General features: G+C 34.8%; 1 protein-coding gene across 3 annotated transcripts in view; it reads left to right on the forward strand.

Moving 5' to 3' along the window:
* Window positions 1-17,194, forward strand: part of GPATCH2 (G-patch domain containing 2) — a 150,108-nt gene that overhangs the window by 20,241 nt on the left and 112,673 nt on the right. For 2 of the 3 annotated variants that reach the window (XM_037496550.2, XM_037496551.2), the window contains exons 4-5: window positions 860-1,042; window positions 1,511-1,590. In XM_037496550.2, coding sequence (XP_037352447.1) covers window positions 860-1,042; window positions 1,511-1,590 — 263 coding nt within the window. Of the gene's footprint in view, window positions 1-859; window positions 1,043-1,510; window positions 1,591-1,718; window positions 3,738-17,194 lie in introns of those variants that run through there. The other variant, XM_037496552.1, reaches the window with a different exon arrangement.

A 17,194-nucleotide genomic window follows, 5' to 3' on the forward strand; every position in this document is an offset into this window, starting at 1 on the left:
TTTTTATAAAATACAAAATATAGTTGATTCCCACCAAAGACACATTTCAAACTAATAAAATTTTTATATTGCTTATTACTCCATAGTCACACTCCTGGATGTTCCCCAAAGTCAAACTTACTTGAATGGCATTCTGTCTTAGAAATACAGTTCTTGTAGTTGTCCAGTGTCGTTTCTTTGTCAACTGTGTCGTATTGTCACTTTTCATTTAAAATCAACTTTTTCACAACTACTTCTTAATGAACTTAATCAGATTAATTTCATTTAGTCACATCTGTTCCTGATTGCTTCCCCTTTTACACTCCATACAAATCATGAAATTAAGCTAATTATATACCATTATCAGCTGCAAAGAATAGGTTCTACAGCTTTGTACCTTCTCATTCCCGGCAGGAGATTAAGGCTTGTTTTTTCCTTAATGGGGAAAAGGAAGTAATGCAAATGGATTTCCTTACAGTTTTTGCCATTTTATTATTGTTTTTCACATTTTGAATTAATTCTAAAACTTAACATTTTACATTTTTGTTACTTGTAGTAATGTTAAAAAACACTTAGATGAAACTGTGATGCAGACTATGAAGTTTCGCATATCTAATATACGATTGCTTGAGAAAGTGTAAGATCCCCAGTTTTGAATTTCATATAATAAAGAAACCATTTTTTAATAGAAGTATGTCCCTTGCAGAATTTGTACATACTTAGATGAAAAATTTAGTACAAGTACTATAGACTTATATTAAAAATTAATCATTTATCTGAAATTCAGATTTAATTGCCATCTGGTATTTCAATTATCTAAATCTGACAACTGTTTATTTGGATAAGACTGACCATTGGGGGGCTTCTTGTGTTGGCACAGGTGATGATGAGCAGAGTGACTGGTTCTATGAAAAGGAGTCAGGTGGAGCTTGTGGCATCACAGGAGTCATACCCTGGTGGGAGAAGGAAGATCCTACTGACCTAGACAAAAATTTGCCGGATCCTGGCTTTGAAAGTATCCTAACTGATTCTTTCCCTCTTATGTCACATTCGGGCAGAAGAGGTCAGTGGCACCCCTGTCTGGTGGATATGTTGGGCTTGTGGTCAGTCTAGGCACATTCACCTAAAGGACACAGGCTAAAATGGAAGGGATCTAAAGACAGGATGCTGCAGAGACATGTGGCCACTAATGCAGCTACTGTGTTGATCAAGCTGTCATGTCACTAGAAAAGTTTGACTTGCTTTCTTGCTAGGCCCATCATGAAAATGTTAAAAAGATAGAAAGGTAAATTTAGAGAAAGCAAAAGTTCTTGGTAATATCCTCATATTGAAATACTGACTAGTTGTGTGTTGACTGCAGTAGAACCACAATCAGCAACATTTTAGATCTTGTCAACTTGAGTTTTTCACTTTTGCTGCTTCTTTTTAATGTTTTACCCCCTCAAACTTACTGTGCATCTGTATCGTTAGGAGCTTTCTTTATCCTCCAGGGATCACAGACTCCCCTAAACTGAGTACTTTGATTTTCCAGGTTTCCAAGCCAGACTCAGTCGCCTTCATGGAATGCCTTCCAAGAATATTAAAAAATCGGGAGGGACCCCCACTTCAATGGTAGGCATGCTTTTTTTGTTTAATTGTCATGTTTGGGAATGTATCCATTTGTATGGAATGAAAAGCCACATCCTCATCCTTTATTCGTATTCTAATGTTATACTTAAAAATAATCCATTTTTTTGTAGGCTACAAACTGGACCAGTGAGATTCCCCTATAAACCAAATCTTCTAATGCTAATAAATTAGTTACGTTTTGAACATCTGGGGAATGACATTCGAGGGAACCTGGCTCCTGTCCTCTTCCCCTGGAGAAATATCATTGAAGTGAGAGCCTCTTTGATGAAAAGATGGGGCTGTTTATGCTGGAGGACTGGGATTCTTCCTTTAGTCAGAGGTGAACTGGTTGGGAGGGCTTTCTAGGGATTTAGGTGGGCCCAGGGTGGATAGAAATTACTGTAAATTTTATATATTTTTCTCTTATGATTTTTTTTCACGTTGAATCCATTTATGTATCACTTGCTTTGTTGCCAAAATGCTAACAAAAGCTAGCAAATGAAAAATTTGCAAATCTTACATAAGTATTTCTCAATGTTTATATTGTGTCTGGTTAAGAATTCAATTTTACATATCTGCCTGTTGTAAATAAACATGATGCATTGAAATTTATGGTTCATTTTTAGAGAAGTCATATAACCAGCATTATTTAAAATACTTGCATTTTACTCAGGGTATGTTAACAAGGGCTAAGATGAATAGTAGGTGAGCCTGCTAATTTTCGCTAGTTTGTATTTTGTTCAGTTTGCTTTCTACTTAGATAACCTGCTCTGTATTGCAAATACATTGTATTTTATAGTTTGGTGTTCATTGTACTACAGAAATTTGTCCAGTTTATAGACTAGCCACAGTGATAACTGGTCTGTGCCAGTAGAATCCTCCACTATTAGCTTTCAAGTTTTTCGCTTTGTCTGCTACTTGAAACCATTCAAAATTATCATTTTGTCTCTGAGCTTATGTGAAAGCTGGTATTTCAACAAATATTGTATGACTGAATCGTACTGTCATGTTTAAGAGCGAGAGCTGCTTGCACACCCTTAGAGTGGCAGACCATGTGTGTCACTGTGAGTGTCAAACATCCTTGCAGGAGCTCGTTTCCCCCACACTGAGGGCACCATGCACCATTGCTAGCAATGGCTTAATTTAGACACTGTGCCAGTTCAGGTCATTTGACTTTTTCAATGAGGTTTTATTGAAATGATTAATATTTTTATTAAGTTCTAATAACTGATGAAAACTGTGATTGAATACATGTATTTTCCTATTATTGTATGGATTGATTGTTAATTCAGCACTTAAATGGCTAATTTAAATATGATTGGAAAAGAAACTTAAAGTTGACCTTTACCGAAAGTTATTATACTCTGAAAGATTTTAGCCAATGTATTAAGGAGACATATCTAACACCTTTTAGATTGCTTGTCTAAACTGGAGAGATGTAAAATGATAAAGTGCAACTTTGAGTCTCTTTACCTTTGCATAAAGTGGTATTTTAGAGGTACACTAATGTGGTGTTTGGTAATTGTAAGTAAGCTTTACTGTGTTATGTCCTTTGGAGTGAAAATTCATGATTTTTTTTTTCTGAATTACATAAATGCTTTTATTTTATTTTGTATAATGACTGTCTTTTAGATCTGAATAAGTCACTTTAAAACCTTGGCCTGTGAACTTTGCCTTACCAATCATGAATCTAGATGAATGCTATCTAGTTCTTGGTTCAGTTTTACCTATTTTTATTTTTGGTTCACTGCTTGCTTGAGCATAGCTGGGATTTGTAGCCCATTTTCTAGGCTTATTGCAATCTCACTGTGGTATTTTATAGAAGCTATTACAACTGATAGGCTAGCTTCATGGTATTGATGATACATGGCTTAACCATAGTAAAAGCCGCCTTTCCTCTCTCAATTGTAAAAAGGTGATTAAGTTTCACGTGATGGAGATATACTATATATGTGTATTTATCATGAAACTAGTGCATTAGGCCATAAACTGTTTTCCTGGTCTACACTTTTTTGTATTCAAAATTTTACTGAAGACAATGAGCACCTTCAGGTTTTCTTTCTTTCAATTCCAAATTGTCCATGTTTGGATTTTTAAGTACTGTAATCTTTTTTTTCAATAAAAGTATCTGACTTGGACAAGCAAGGTAAGAGTTCGAGTTTGTGCTCGTATTTTAAAATTGCTATGCTGAGTTTCTTTTGCTTTTTGTTTTTCATACTGTCTATATCATAGTATAACTAACTAGTTTTAAATATCATAACTCACAAACAGTCATCTTTGAACAGTACCCATGACGTCTAGTAAAAAGAAATAAAATTTAATTGTCTTAGACTTTCACACTGAAAGCCAGATTGTTTCTAAGAGATTAATTTTCAGAGTAAAATCAGACATGGCAGCCTCAATCATTAAGCAGAATGGTAACAAAGAGTTTCCTTTTCTTAATTAGATGAGTGATGGTTGCATAAATATAATGATTTTTGAAAGAAGTGATTGGATCTTTTACTGAAATATTAATGTAAACAATTTGGGGGTGAGGGAATTTTCAACAGCATTGTAGTCGATTCTTATTCATGGTATTTTCTGTAAAGTTACCATGAACTCTCACTTAGTGAATACTGGACCTCTGAGAAATACAGGGTTGGGTTCCTCTCAGCCTCTGGTCAGGACATTTTCATTAGTCAGTGGATACATATCCTTGTTTTATGTATTTTTGTGTTGAGAAGCACATTATTGAATGTATTTTGTTGATTCATTAACATTGAACTCATGGCCAACAGCATGCCTGACATAGCCAATTCCACAGTTTTCTTGTTGTTAGGAACATTAGACAGCACAGCAGCACTAAGCTTGGGGGCCATTTAAAAACAGTGAGTCACCCCAAAAAGCACAAAAAATGTAAAAAAAAAAAAAAAAAAAAAACAACACTCAATAAGCCACAGAAAGGGGCCTCCCCGGTGGTGCAGCGGTGGAGCGCTGGGTTGCGAGGCTGCCCGCGGCCTCTGTGGCGCTGGTTCAATCCCCGGCTGCTCCCCGGCCACCGGAGGAGGGTCCCACATGGTGCACAGACCTCTCCTGCCGCCCGCTGCTCCCCTCAGCAGTGTACTTTGGTCCTTCTGCCTGCTCTGCTCCCTGCTCTGGCTCTGGTGAATTCTCTCACCCTCCCGCGCTTCTGACTATACCCAGTGCATGTATAAACAAAACAAACAAACAAACAAACAAACAAATAAATAAATAAAACATGCCTCTATTTAAAAAAAATAAAATAAAAAAATAAGCCACAGAAAGGATACTTGTTTATAATATGAGAGCTGCAACAAGAAGGCAGTGTTGCCTCATTTGACCTCAGCTAGGGATATGCAGGTGACTCCAAGATCTTACAGCTCTGCTCATATTCATGAATGACTGAAAGCACTGGGAGCATTGGCTTGGGTTTAGAAATACATTTTAGCAAGTAGGCCAATATGCACCTATGAGACCTGGACTAGGAATAAAAAATGAAAGTATTTAATTTTGTAGAAGTAGAGGGATGCTGTAGACAGGCTTTGAAGCCAGACCTTCATGGATCTATCCTCTGGTTCTTTGTTTTATTGTAATGACATTTTGAACCTCATTTACTCTTTCTGTTAAACAGAGACAATAATTACTTTACAGAAGTATTGTCAGGATTTGGAGATTATGTGTGGATAATGGGTCTAGCACCATCGCCAGCACAGGGTGGATGTGAAGTCAATGATAGTTGCTGTTATTATATATATTAAACACAGTAGCTCATGACCAAGAGAACATTTGTATCTTGGGTCACAGTGCAGAATTGGAGACTTTAAAACTTTTCTGTTCATATTTTATACAAAATATGCCTTTATATTTAATATTTTAAAATGTTTTTAAAATGTTTTATTTGCAGCCATTTCTCTATCATTTATATTTGTGCCAGCCCTTGTCTTTAATACTGTCTGTAAAGAATAACTCCAAATCAAGTTTTGTTTGACAACTTCTGCATTAAATCTCAAGACTTAATTATAAAATGAAGAAGCTGTTCTAAGATTGCTCCCTACCCTCAACATACATGTCTTTGTAGAAAGACATGTGAAGTATAGTAAGTTTTTGTCTAGAGTTATCTTATTTTAATACATAATTCTTTGTCCAAGTACATGAGGGGTGAATGCATTCCTGAGACTTTAATGTTGAAAGGATTAACTATTGTTATCCTTTGATTAGAATAATGCTTTATTTTATTGTCACCCAGCTAAGTAGCATCTAACATGGTCCTCTTTCAGGAAATTTAAATAAATGATACTTCATTCCAAGGGATATCAGGGTTGTCAGTATCCAGGAGATTCATCCCAAATCTCCTGTATTTCCAAAATAAGTATTTTTTTTTTTTTTAAGATTTATTTTATTTATACAAGAACCAGGGTACCGGCCAGATGTGCAGGAGGGTGAGAGGATTCACCAGAGACAGAGCGGGGAGCAGAACAGGCAGAGTGACGAAATACACTGCTGAGGGCAGCAGCGGGAGAGACAGGAGAGGTCTGCTCGCCATGTGGGTTGCTCTGAGGCTGGCGGGGATCAAACCGGCACTGCAGAGGCTGCAGACAGCTTCACAGTGCTGCGCTCAACCGCCTGCGCCACCAGGGAGGCCCCAAAAAATGTATGTTAAATGAATTCACAATGAAAATCCTTAGAATAATGATTCAAATGATTTAGAATCAGTTTTGGGCTACAGTACTTAAAAAGAAAGTCTGATTAACCCGACTTAAGTGTAGCATATCAGTTAGCTAGATCTTACCCTAATTATTCTAATTAATCAGTGTTTTCTGTACATGAGTTTTTTCTTCTCTTTTTTTTTTTTTTTATAACTGATGGTCTTCAACAAGAGTTAAATTTACCAAAGTTAGCAGGAAGGAAGTGACTCCTCTTAAAACATATTACCTGAAATCCAATATAATTGCTACATAAGGAATCGTATGTGAGGGTTCTAATAAGGTTTATCTAAAAGTCATTCATAATTTTTTTAGTCCATTTTTTGTATGGTTGGACTGAGAAGAAATATGCTGATGATGCTCATGGGGGTTATTCTGTCAAAGAACATGAGTCTTATTTCATTGACTTTTATTTATACATGTTTATTAAGTTTAAATATTTGGGAAAAAATGTAAACATCAATACTTAAGCTAAATTGTCATGCCACACACACATTCTACTGTATATTCAAACATACAGTGGCTCTGAACACAAATTATGTCTTCAGAATCTCAATTCATTCTGAAAAAGAATATTTTTTTTTTCTCCTTAGAAGTGATAGAAGACCAGATTTTTATGAGTAGCATATTGGTAATGATAACAATACTATAATGATTTATTCTGTGTGTCTTGCTCATCCTTTGTTTTAATATTTCTTAGGATAGTAGTGTATGAATATTTATCCTGATTTGTACCAGATTTTACTAGAGAAGGTTTAGTTTCATGATGATTAGATCTGGTTAAAATAAGAGAACTACAAGACATTTCTCTTAGACTAGTCTGAGATATTGGAGAACTTTTACAATGAATACAAATAAAATGATTTTTAAAAATTTATGCACACAGCATATATCCTCAACTGTAATTTGACCATCTGCTAACTAGTTATCTAATATTTTTCAGTGGTATTCAATAACTAAAGCTTAATTATAGTCTGTATGAGTTAATACTTGCTTATAATCTTTAAGTATTTTTGATATTTTGCAGAATAGAAAGGCTATATATTTAGAATATCACTATATGACTGTATTCTAAGTATATATGCTAATCTAAGTTTTATCTTATCTCAAAGTAACCTGAGATTCATATTTCATGTTAGAAATGGATCCTTTTTCCTTAGGATTTATTTTGAGATAAAGTGGATTTTGTATTATGGAAAAATACTGCTTAATAGAATTATAAGGATTTTTTCCTTTACTAAAGGCATTTTAACGGTGTCTGTTGTTTGGTTTAAATTCTCTATTTTGATAGCATTCACAACTTTATATTTCATATATAATTTATTCATAATTGATAGTTAAAAATTGAATAACAATTTTTCATTTTAGTCCATTAGAAACCAATACATAGTAATATTACTTATTTTAATATATATCATTAAAAGTAGACAGATACATACAAATTTAAATAGTATAGATATATAATTTTCATTTATTCATTTATCAAGCATTTGAAGACTTATTATGTTCTCCATATTTAGTCTTAAAAATTCTTTAAGAATAATTGCGTATATATGTTCAGTCTTGGTATTTTAGTACTGTTGTATTTAGCTACATACACTGTTATCCCCTATATTTAAGTATTGTTCTTCTTCCTTTGGTAACTTAGTATATATATCATTATTTGGATTTATATTATTTTTATATATATGTGTTTTATATATATTTTATATATATTATTTGGATATATATAATTATTTGAATTTGATGCTTAAGGAATCTGGAACACATCAAAGAGAATGTTAGTAAAAATAGCAAACATTATAGTGATGTTTACTATGTGCCAGATACTTTCCTAAGTGCTTTTATATATTTAATACTTTTTATCCTATTAACAGCCCTATAATGTAGGTGGATGGCTACAACTTAAACATTTTTACCCATTTGGTAAGCCAGAATTTATTCAGTCTGGAAGTTTCTTCTCTTTCCTTATTGTTAATAAATACAAATAAATTCTCTCTTCATACACCAGTCTTCATTCCTGGTTACATGTGCTGTTGGATGTGTGAGTTATTTTGAAATATTTTGATGCTATGGTAGACAGCATCCTTTGCTGTCTTGAATGGCAAACACACTCAAGGTATGTGCCACAATAAAAATGAGAATTAAAATGTTTTACTGTGTGTATCAGACTAATCACTGGAGCCAGGTCCTCCACTCTGAGCCTTCTCTTTGTTTCTCTGGTATTTTATGGACTTCCCTTTTGATCTTTAATATTGTCTGATTTTGGTTGGCTTTCTAGCTCTCCTCAGCTTGTTCTTGTTCTCCCTGCCCTGCACTCCTTGGTCCCTCATCCCTCCAAATCTATTTTACAGTGTTCTTACTCACTGTCTCATTTCTATTTGGTTTAGTTGTGATGATATCCTCTGTATTTCTTTTACTCCTTGACTCCTCCTTGTAATGCAAGGCAGCATCGTTCTGGGAAGACTAACCACAGGAGGAAGATCTTTCATCTGGATTTTCAAGAATGAGTTGGAGCTCACTAGCTCATGAGGGATAGAATTGGCAGCTAGAGGTGTGGATGGACAAAGCTTAAGTTTGAAACGGAACTTCTTGTTGGGGAAACCCTGACTCCAGTGTTGCTGAAGTGTAAGGCATGCTTACCTGGCGGTGTTGGTGGTAGTTTGATTGGCAAAGTAGGCCAGAGATGATTTTAGACTTTGTGGTCCATGGAAATACACATGTGAACTCATGAACTCTGGTGGAGTTAAGGTGATCATATTTGTCTTTTAAAAGATCACATGTACAGTAGTATAGAGAGTACATTGGTAACTACAAATTAAGACTGCATCAGGAGCATGAACCCCATATCTATTCTCCCAATAGGTGGGATCCACAGTAGAGTGAACTCCTATGTTATATGGGACTTGATATTCTGATTCCCTTTTGGGTAGTATCCACTCACTCAACACGTACTTCTTGAGTCTCTTCTGTATGCCTGATTCTGTTTTAGGCCTCGGAGGTTATAGGGATGAAAAAGGCACATGAGGGTCATGGAGCTTACACTATAGTGAGTAAAAATAAAGTTGGTTGGGAGAAGAAGGAGAGTAAGCAGCTAAAAATAGCCACAGAGAAAATGAAACAGGGTGAAGTGGGGAAAGTTTCAGGACATGAGGTGATTGGAGAGAATGTGATTTTTCAACCTTGACCAGTCAAGTACCTTTTTTCTTGATGCTTTTAGAACCACATGGGGAAAGAAACAAGGGTGTACGTTACTCACTGCGATTCATTCACCAAGTTGGATTCTCTTCCTCATCAGGTTGACCTCAGCTTTTACTGATTGATGGTTTTCATAGAATTTTCATGCATTTACATCTTTATATAGGTTTAGGGGTACATTTTCATTCTGCCAAATGTTCACATGCTTCACCACCCTCCACCAAACCTCCCATGTCAGTGCTCTATTCCCTTCCTTATCCTCATCTACGTCCTTCCACCCCCTCTGGTAGCCACTAAATTTACTAAATCTAAGATTTGTCTTTGTTGTATTTCACCAGTATGTTTTTTGATTATGTATATTCCACAGATAAGTGAAACCATTCAGTATCCATCTTTCACTTTCTGACTTATTTCATTGAACAGCAATACCTCAAGATCTATCCATTTTCACCTAAAAGGCATTATTTCATCTTTTTTTAATAGCTAAGTAGTATTCCATTGAGTATATATTCCACCATGTTTTTTTTTTAATCTATCTGTTGATGGACACTTACTTAGGTCAGTTCTGTGACTTGGCAATTGTGGACAGTGCTGCTATGAACATAGGAGTACATAAGAATTTCCCTATTAATAGTTTTCGTATTCTTTCGGTAAATACCTAGTATTGCTGGATCATATGGGATTTCCATTTTTGTTTTTTTTTTCTTTTTTTTTTTTAAGATTTATTTATTTATACAAGAACCGGGGTACAGGCCAAATGTGCAGGAGGGTGAGAGGATTCACCAGAGACAGAGCGGGGAGCAGAACAGGCAGACTGACTGAAATACACTGCTGAGGGGAGCAGTGGGTGAGACAGGAGAAGTCTGCCGCACCATGTGGGTATCTCCCTGGCCAACCAGGATGGAACCCACATTGCAGAGGCTGCAGACAGCTTCACAGCACTGCGCTCAACCACCTGCACCACCAGGGGTGTCCCTCTGCCCTCCATTTTTGTTTTCTTAAGAAATCTCCATACTGTCTTCCATAGATGCTTCACCACCCTGCATTCCCAATAGCACCACAACTTTTAAAAGTCACTGTCGGTTTTTTTCTAAAGTACAGTATTGCTGCTGATGCTTTTGAATTTTTTTTTTTATTAAAAGTAAGTTTGCAGGTGCCAAATATTTATACAGTGTTTTAGTTTTCCTGTTTAGGTTTAATTATAGCATGTTTTAAAATGTAATAGTACTTCTGCTTTTATGGCTACATAAATATTTTCTTAAAAGGATTAAAATTGTAAATGTTTGAAGTTGTTAAAAATGCTTCTTATAAGGATCATGCTTATTGTTGAAAAACTTTTCTCCTCTTTTGTACTAAGAATCCTTTGAAATATGTTTTGAAGTGCTTTTTTTTTTTTTTTTTTTTTAGAAATTAAGACTACTGATTGATAATCATTTGATTCCATAAATGGAGACTGAAGACTTTTTTTCTTTGATTCTCTTTAAATGGTGGTGACATTGCCAAAGTCCCTACCCCCCCCCCCTTTTTAAATCAAAATCAGGGAAACAGAAATGTTGCAAACATTTTACTTTCTTAGAAGCTTCAAATCTGCTTTTCTGCTTTTTATGTTGGTGATAGAATTTATTCTGATGGTCTATAAAACTCAGTTTTCTAATTTGCCTTCAGATATGTCAGATATCTAATATCAGAAAAGTTCAAAATCAATGATGGGTAGAACACTTCCAAATAATATTTAACAAGCTCTTTCTATATTGAAGTCACCTGCAAATCTTCTAAGTGAAGGTCAGTTTGAACAACTGAGAATTCATGAAGAAGTCTTATAAATAGAAGGGGTTTCCTGTACTCCAGTTAGCAGTTGCCAGCCTTGCCTGTCAGCCAGGCAAGGGGATTCTGATAAACCAGATAAACAAATATTTATATACACACATATACACACACACACACATATTTTATTTATACACACACAAATATACACACATATGTATATATACATATATACATATGCATATATACACATATGTGTATATATATACATACACGTGTGTGTGTATATAAAAGTTATAAACTTCTTGTTTAATCACAATTGTTTAAAATACTGCCCAGTATTTAATGGGGGAATGAAGTATAAGTTTGATGAATTTTTTAATATTCCAAATAAATGATGACTTGTTTCACAAGCAGAATAGCTTTTATGTGCTTGGGCTTTTTGAGGTCTTTCAGGTTTGTACAAACTTGGCAGTATTTCATCAAGACATCCTTCTTTAAAAACTTTATCTTCAAAAACTAAACAGTTACTGCTGAGATTTCATCTCATTTACCAGCATCCTTGATAGACTCTTCTCACTTTTTTACTGCACATTTTAAAGGATCTTTTTATATCAGTTGTTGGATGAATAAATAAGCATAAGTTAACATTTGACTTAGAGACTTGATGTCTTACTTAGTCGTGTTTTGAGCCACAGATTCCGCAGTGCCATTGTGCATGCATGTATATATGTGATACCTTCATTTTGCAAAGGCATGGGACCACGGAATGAGTAGCACCCGTCTTTGTCTTCCAGCACTTGACAACTTAGTAAATACTAATTGCAGAAGGGAGGGAGAGAGAGACACAGAGAGAGAGAGAGAGAGGAGGGCTAACATTTGTTAAGAGACTACATTGATGGCTTGTTCTTCAACTTAAATTTTACTTTCATGTGTTATCATTCTCTGACTCTGTTCTTTCCATATCAAGCACTTCTGAACCGTGTTTCTCTTTATCTGTCATATAAGCTCCTTTTTTTACAACTTCATCTATTACTGCCCTAGTGTGGTTACCCATACCCCTTCATTTTGATAATACATTAGTCTTTCTTCCAGTTTTCCTCCCTCTAATCCATAGCAAATGTAACTCTTAGCAAACACTTCTAAAACATGTTTATGTGCTAGCCAGAGAACAATTTTCATTGCACTTATCATCACATGCAGATGTGCTCCTTTCTACCTTCATTGCTCACCTGTGACCTACAACACTCTCTCCTTTTCTTTCAGCCTTCCCATATTCAACCATATTCTGCCATATTCTTTCACCCTGTACCTTTGCTCATTCCAGTGTGCCCCACTTCTTACTCATAGAGTCACGACCTTTAAGGAACAGTCCATATTCTATACCTTTTCTTCAAAATCATCCCCAGTTCCTTACACTTCTGAGATCACTTCATCTTCTGGAAATGCACTGCACTTATATCTGGCAGATTTTCATTCATTAATAATTAACCTTTCTATTTTATTCTGCTATTCATTTGCTGGCATTTGTGTTGCTGGCATTGGGGTGTGCAGGCCACACCCTAGTGTTTCCCTAGTAATTTCTAAAATGTTGATGGTGATTTACTGGGTAATACTTGTATCACCTTTTGTTTTTGTTTTCCCTCACTGGGGATATTGCCAGTACAACCTTAGTAACATCCTTTCCTACCAATATCAATATTTGAATTTGTCATTGTTTTTAATTTACCCTTTTTTATATAGTCCCTGATCTGATAACTTAAAATTCCATTTGATCGAACACTAACCAGCTGATTGGATGCCTCATGTGTAAACACAGGGCACCATTTGGTTGGGGATCTTTAAATATTGCTGGTCCTTAGGGTTTTCCTTTGACACAATGTAATTAGTAATCTCCCACCTCAAGGCATGTGGGGTGGGGCTGGGGGAGGGTGATGATGTTGGTGTCACTACCCAGCCATCTTACTGTAAAGCGGTGGACAGGGAGTTTTCAGAATACAGAATCACTGAATTCCTCTGATTTTGGTTAAAGATCTATCAGGTGGCCCATGGGTATGGCCCCTTTGTAGTTTAACATTTTCAAAAAATAAAGTTTGAGCTGGGAGATTGGGTAGGAGTAATAGCATGTGGAATGAGGAATGGGATCTGGGGATTACCTGGAGCCTCCAATTCCTGAAGCTTTCTGTGGCTCCCTGCTTCAGTCAGCTTACACTGTATTGCCACCCTCTACCTCAACCCCACTGCACTAGAGAAAGCTGAATAACAAACCTCATATCCTTTAATTTTTATTTTCTATGAGTTTATTGACTCACCCTGGTATAGTATCTTTCTTATGCTCTTTGTCCTTGGTAGTTACATATCTTTTTATTGTATTATTTTATTGGGGCTATGAGAGGGAGCTGAATATGGTTGTTGTATGTTATATTTACTAAGGAGTCTTATCTAGTATCCTCTTCTTTTCATTTTCTTTCTTTTTTAAAGAAATGAACAAACAGGTTTTATAAGCCAAATAGGACTCAAGAATTCAGTGCAAAGTCTTTGCTATATTCTCACTTCCCCCATAGCTATCTGCACATATTGCATCCATTACTCAGCATCTTGGTTTTTATACTTTAAAGACATGTCTGAGATATTGTAAATCATACTTATGTTCTCAAATGTTTGCCCTTCTAGTATTTCATAATAGTATATTATTCAGTAATTTATTTCTCATGTTAGCTTCTATTTTATGAAACTAGTATTAAAGGGTAGACATGCTTGCGTACTCTCAATTATATTAGCTAACATTTATTTGCCAGCTAGTGTTCTAATCTCTTCATATGTGTTAATTCATTTAATGTTCAACAAAAAAGCCTAAGGAGGTAAATACTCTCTGCTCTGTCTCATAGACCAGAAAACAGGGACAAAGTGCTTAATTATTAAGATTTGTTCAAAGTCACAGTGAGTCATTGGTAGTGTTAGGACTTAAACTCTGGTCCTGTGGCTTATTCCTTAAGGACTTAGCCAACAACTGATACAGTTTCTTCTTCAAGGGTAAGAAATATAAAGTACTAGTTTTCATTCTATAAATACTCTGTTCATCTTTTCTGCAACTCTTCATCTTCTTTAACCCCACTTAACATGTTTTCTCTCCTTTTCTTTGGTACTTGTTGACTTACTTAGCAGGTCTTCACTGGCATTTAAAATCTTCTTTTTCTTAAATTTATTAGAAGGTAAATTATTTGGTTACCTATCAGTGACATTTGTTTGTGTTTGAAAAGGTTGGTGACATAAATATTGAAGTAGAATTTAGTATTTCATTAAGTGCACCTTTATGATCTTTATCCTGTAGTTTCATGAAGATTTCCAAAGACTTTGGCTTCATTAAGAAGAATCAGAGATGGGTCTTCTGAACTTCCATATACAAATAAAATTTTTCATAAATTGTACTCTTTTACTGTATTTTAAGCTGGGTTCACAGTCCTTTGTTTCTTTGATTGTTAACTCTTGAAAATACCATGAGACATGAAACTTTAATTTCTTGTCAAGTTGTAAAAATCCACTTGGAAATTTTATTGGGTTCTTGCTTAGAGGAAAGATTCAGGAGTTTTTATTGTTGAATTCTTGTTTACCCTTTTAAGTTGTTGCAAATTGTATTGAAATAAATAATACATGCTACAAATTTGGCATTAGCATTTTTCATATTTGCTTAATATCCCAACTTTTCCATAATCCTATTCCATATAGTTCCTCACAGCACAAGCACACAACAAACCTTTGGAATTGACCATTAATTGTCAATTATTCTAACTTACTCTTTGATGGAACATCACCTCAGAGTCATCTTGTTTCCTCAACCAATTATTATATGTGTCCCTGACACATTAATAACAAACTGTTGTATGTATGCATCATATTGTTTGTTATTGAAATACCTTCACTTTCATTGGGATGGTCCTTTGAAGTGCTGGCCATCCAACTACTGAATGAGTTTTCGCTCCTGTTTTCCCTAGCATGTAACTCCCAGCTCCACCATAAAGGGAGCAAGAAGGGCAGACCACTTTATATAAGAAAAGGAACCTTTCCACCCACATTTTCTTTTTGAATTATCTTACCTCTGGTGGAGAATCCTGGATTTCTACACTGTGAGGAATAAACATCACAATAATCATAATCATGAACTTATACTTAAGGTCAATATTGGCATCCATGTTTCTTGAGTTCATTACAGACTTTGCTCATTTCTGGGCAATTTGTTTTATGTGTAGATTAAATATAATTACTCAACTGACAGCTTTATTATTTTGATATATCTCTAAGTACCACATGCAGCTATAGTATGTTACTGTGATAATGTAGATTCATTAATAACCAAAACATATTTCATATAACTTGAAATTTAAAAGTTAGAATTTGATTTTGTTTACTTCTGGTAGTTATTTTGATTTAATAACAGAATAAACTGCTTCCGTTGTCATTTTTATTATTTTTAAGCTCACATGTTAAGTATAAAACATGTTTGTAACCATGCTAAGTTATAGTTAGAAATACTAGCTTCTCTAGGCTAACCAGTTCATTTCTGTCTTGTGCTTCACTTGTATGAAAAAATTAGGAGTTAAATTTATGTTGGGAGCAAATGTACATCACACGATGTACTAAACTTCGAATTTATTTTTACCTTTATGGAACACTTAGCCCATTACTTAACACGTCTAGAGGTTGATAATTGTTTTCCTGTATAACTCTTGTACTGTGTCTTGCAATAGTATGTGATCTAGATGGATATCAAATGGTTAAACTGCTTAGACGTTATCTGCACACTCATTAACATCTGTCATCCGAGAGAATAAAATTAAAAGATTCCAATTAAATATCATGATTTAGTCCATATTATTATTTTTTTTGTTTTGTTTTCAATAAGGATTCTTGTTTCTGGCTCAAAATGATTTCTACCTGCCCTCATAGGTTAATGCAGTTCTTTAGAAGAGCAGATCTATTCTGGCTATGTAATGCATTTTATTTAATTTTATAGTTTTTATGATATCATATATTAGAGATTGCCAAAAATATAGAAAAATTTTAGAGAACATTTTTGGATTTGATGGATTACCACTCTTCAAAGGGAAACAAAACACTAAATATTTCTAATCCCGCATTATTTACCGCATGGGTGGTTAAATGCTACTTTAAGCCTCATAAAATTAAAAGGGAGAAATCTGCCAACTGTAGCAGGAATTGGATTTAGGAAGAGTGGTACAGAGCCAAAATATTGCTACAGAATTAAATGTCAAAAATCTTCTTTAATAGTAGATATATAGTTCACAGTGCCTGGTTATGATTAATACATTTAATCTAAATCACTGAAAGTTGCACTCTCCTTTTCCATAAAATACAATAGGACACAAATCAGTTTTACTGTAGATGGATAACAATTGGAAAATAATGCATCTTCCCGCCCAATAAATTGTCAGTTATACCTTTTAACTAAAATCAATTCATCTTTCCAAAATTTATTGCAATTTCTAATAATAAATCTCCTCAAATGTTTATTCATTTGGGTTTTGATACATTTGTGCCACTTTTGCTATGGTCTAATGTTTTCTCTTTTGATTCATTGTAAATTAGAAAATCTATTTTGAGTCAGTTTTCTAGTTAAGAAGTTAAAATCTATAACCTAGCGCCTTTTTCGCTCTCCTTTGTACATTTTAATACCCTTGAACTTGAACTGAAATGCAATCCAGTAAATTCTTTTCAGGAGGAGATTAAAAGACTTTTCAATGTAACTTCTTGACTAAGGGCCAGATTCATAAAACAAGCACTTAGGCGGTTGTTAGAGGATTGTTGCCATAGATCCCGTTTTTGAGTCGGCAGGGGAGGAGAGAGAGATACATGGGGTTATGCCATCATTTCAGGTAAGTATTTCATACAAAGAGGAAGAAACACCTATTTGAATTAGGATCGGA

This window comes from Talpa occidentalis, unplaced genomic scaffold (genome assembly GCF_014898055.3).
Source record: "Talpa occidentalis isolate TD23 unplaced genomic scaffold, MPIMG_talOcc4v2.1 talOcc4.8, whole genome shotgun sequence".
NCBI classification, from domain to species: Eukaryota; Metazoa; Chordata; class Mammalia; order Eulipotyphla; family Talpidae; genus Talpa; species Talpa occidentalis.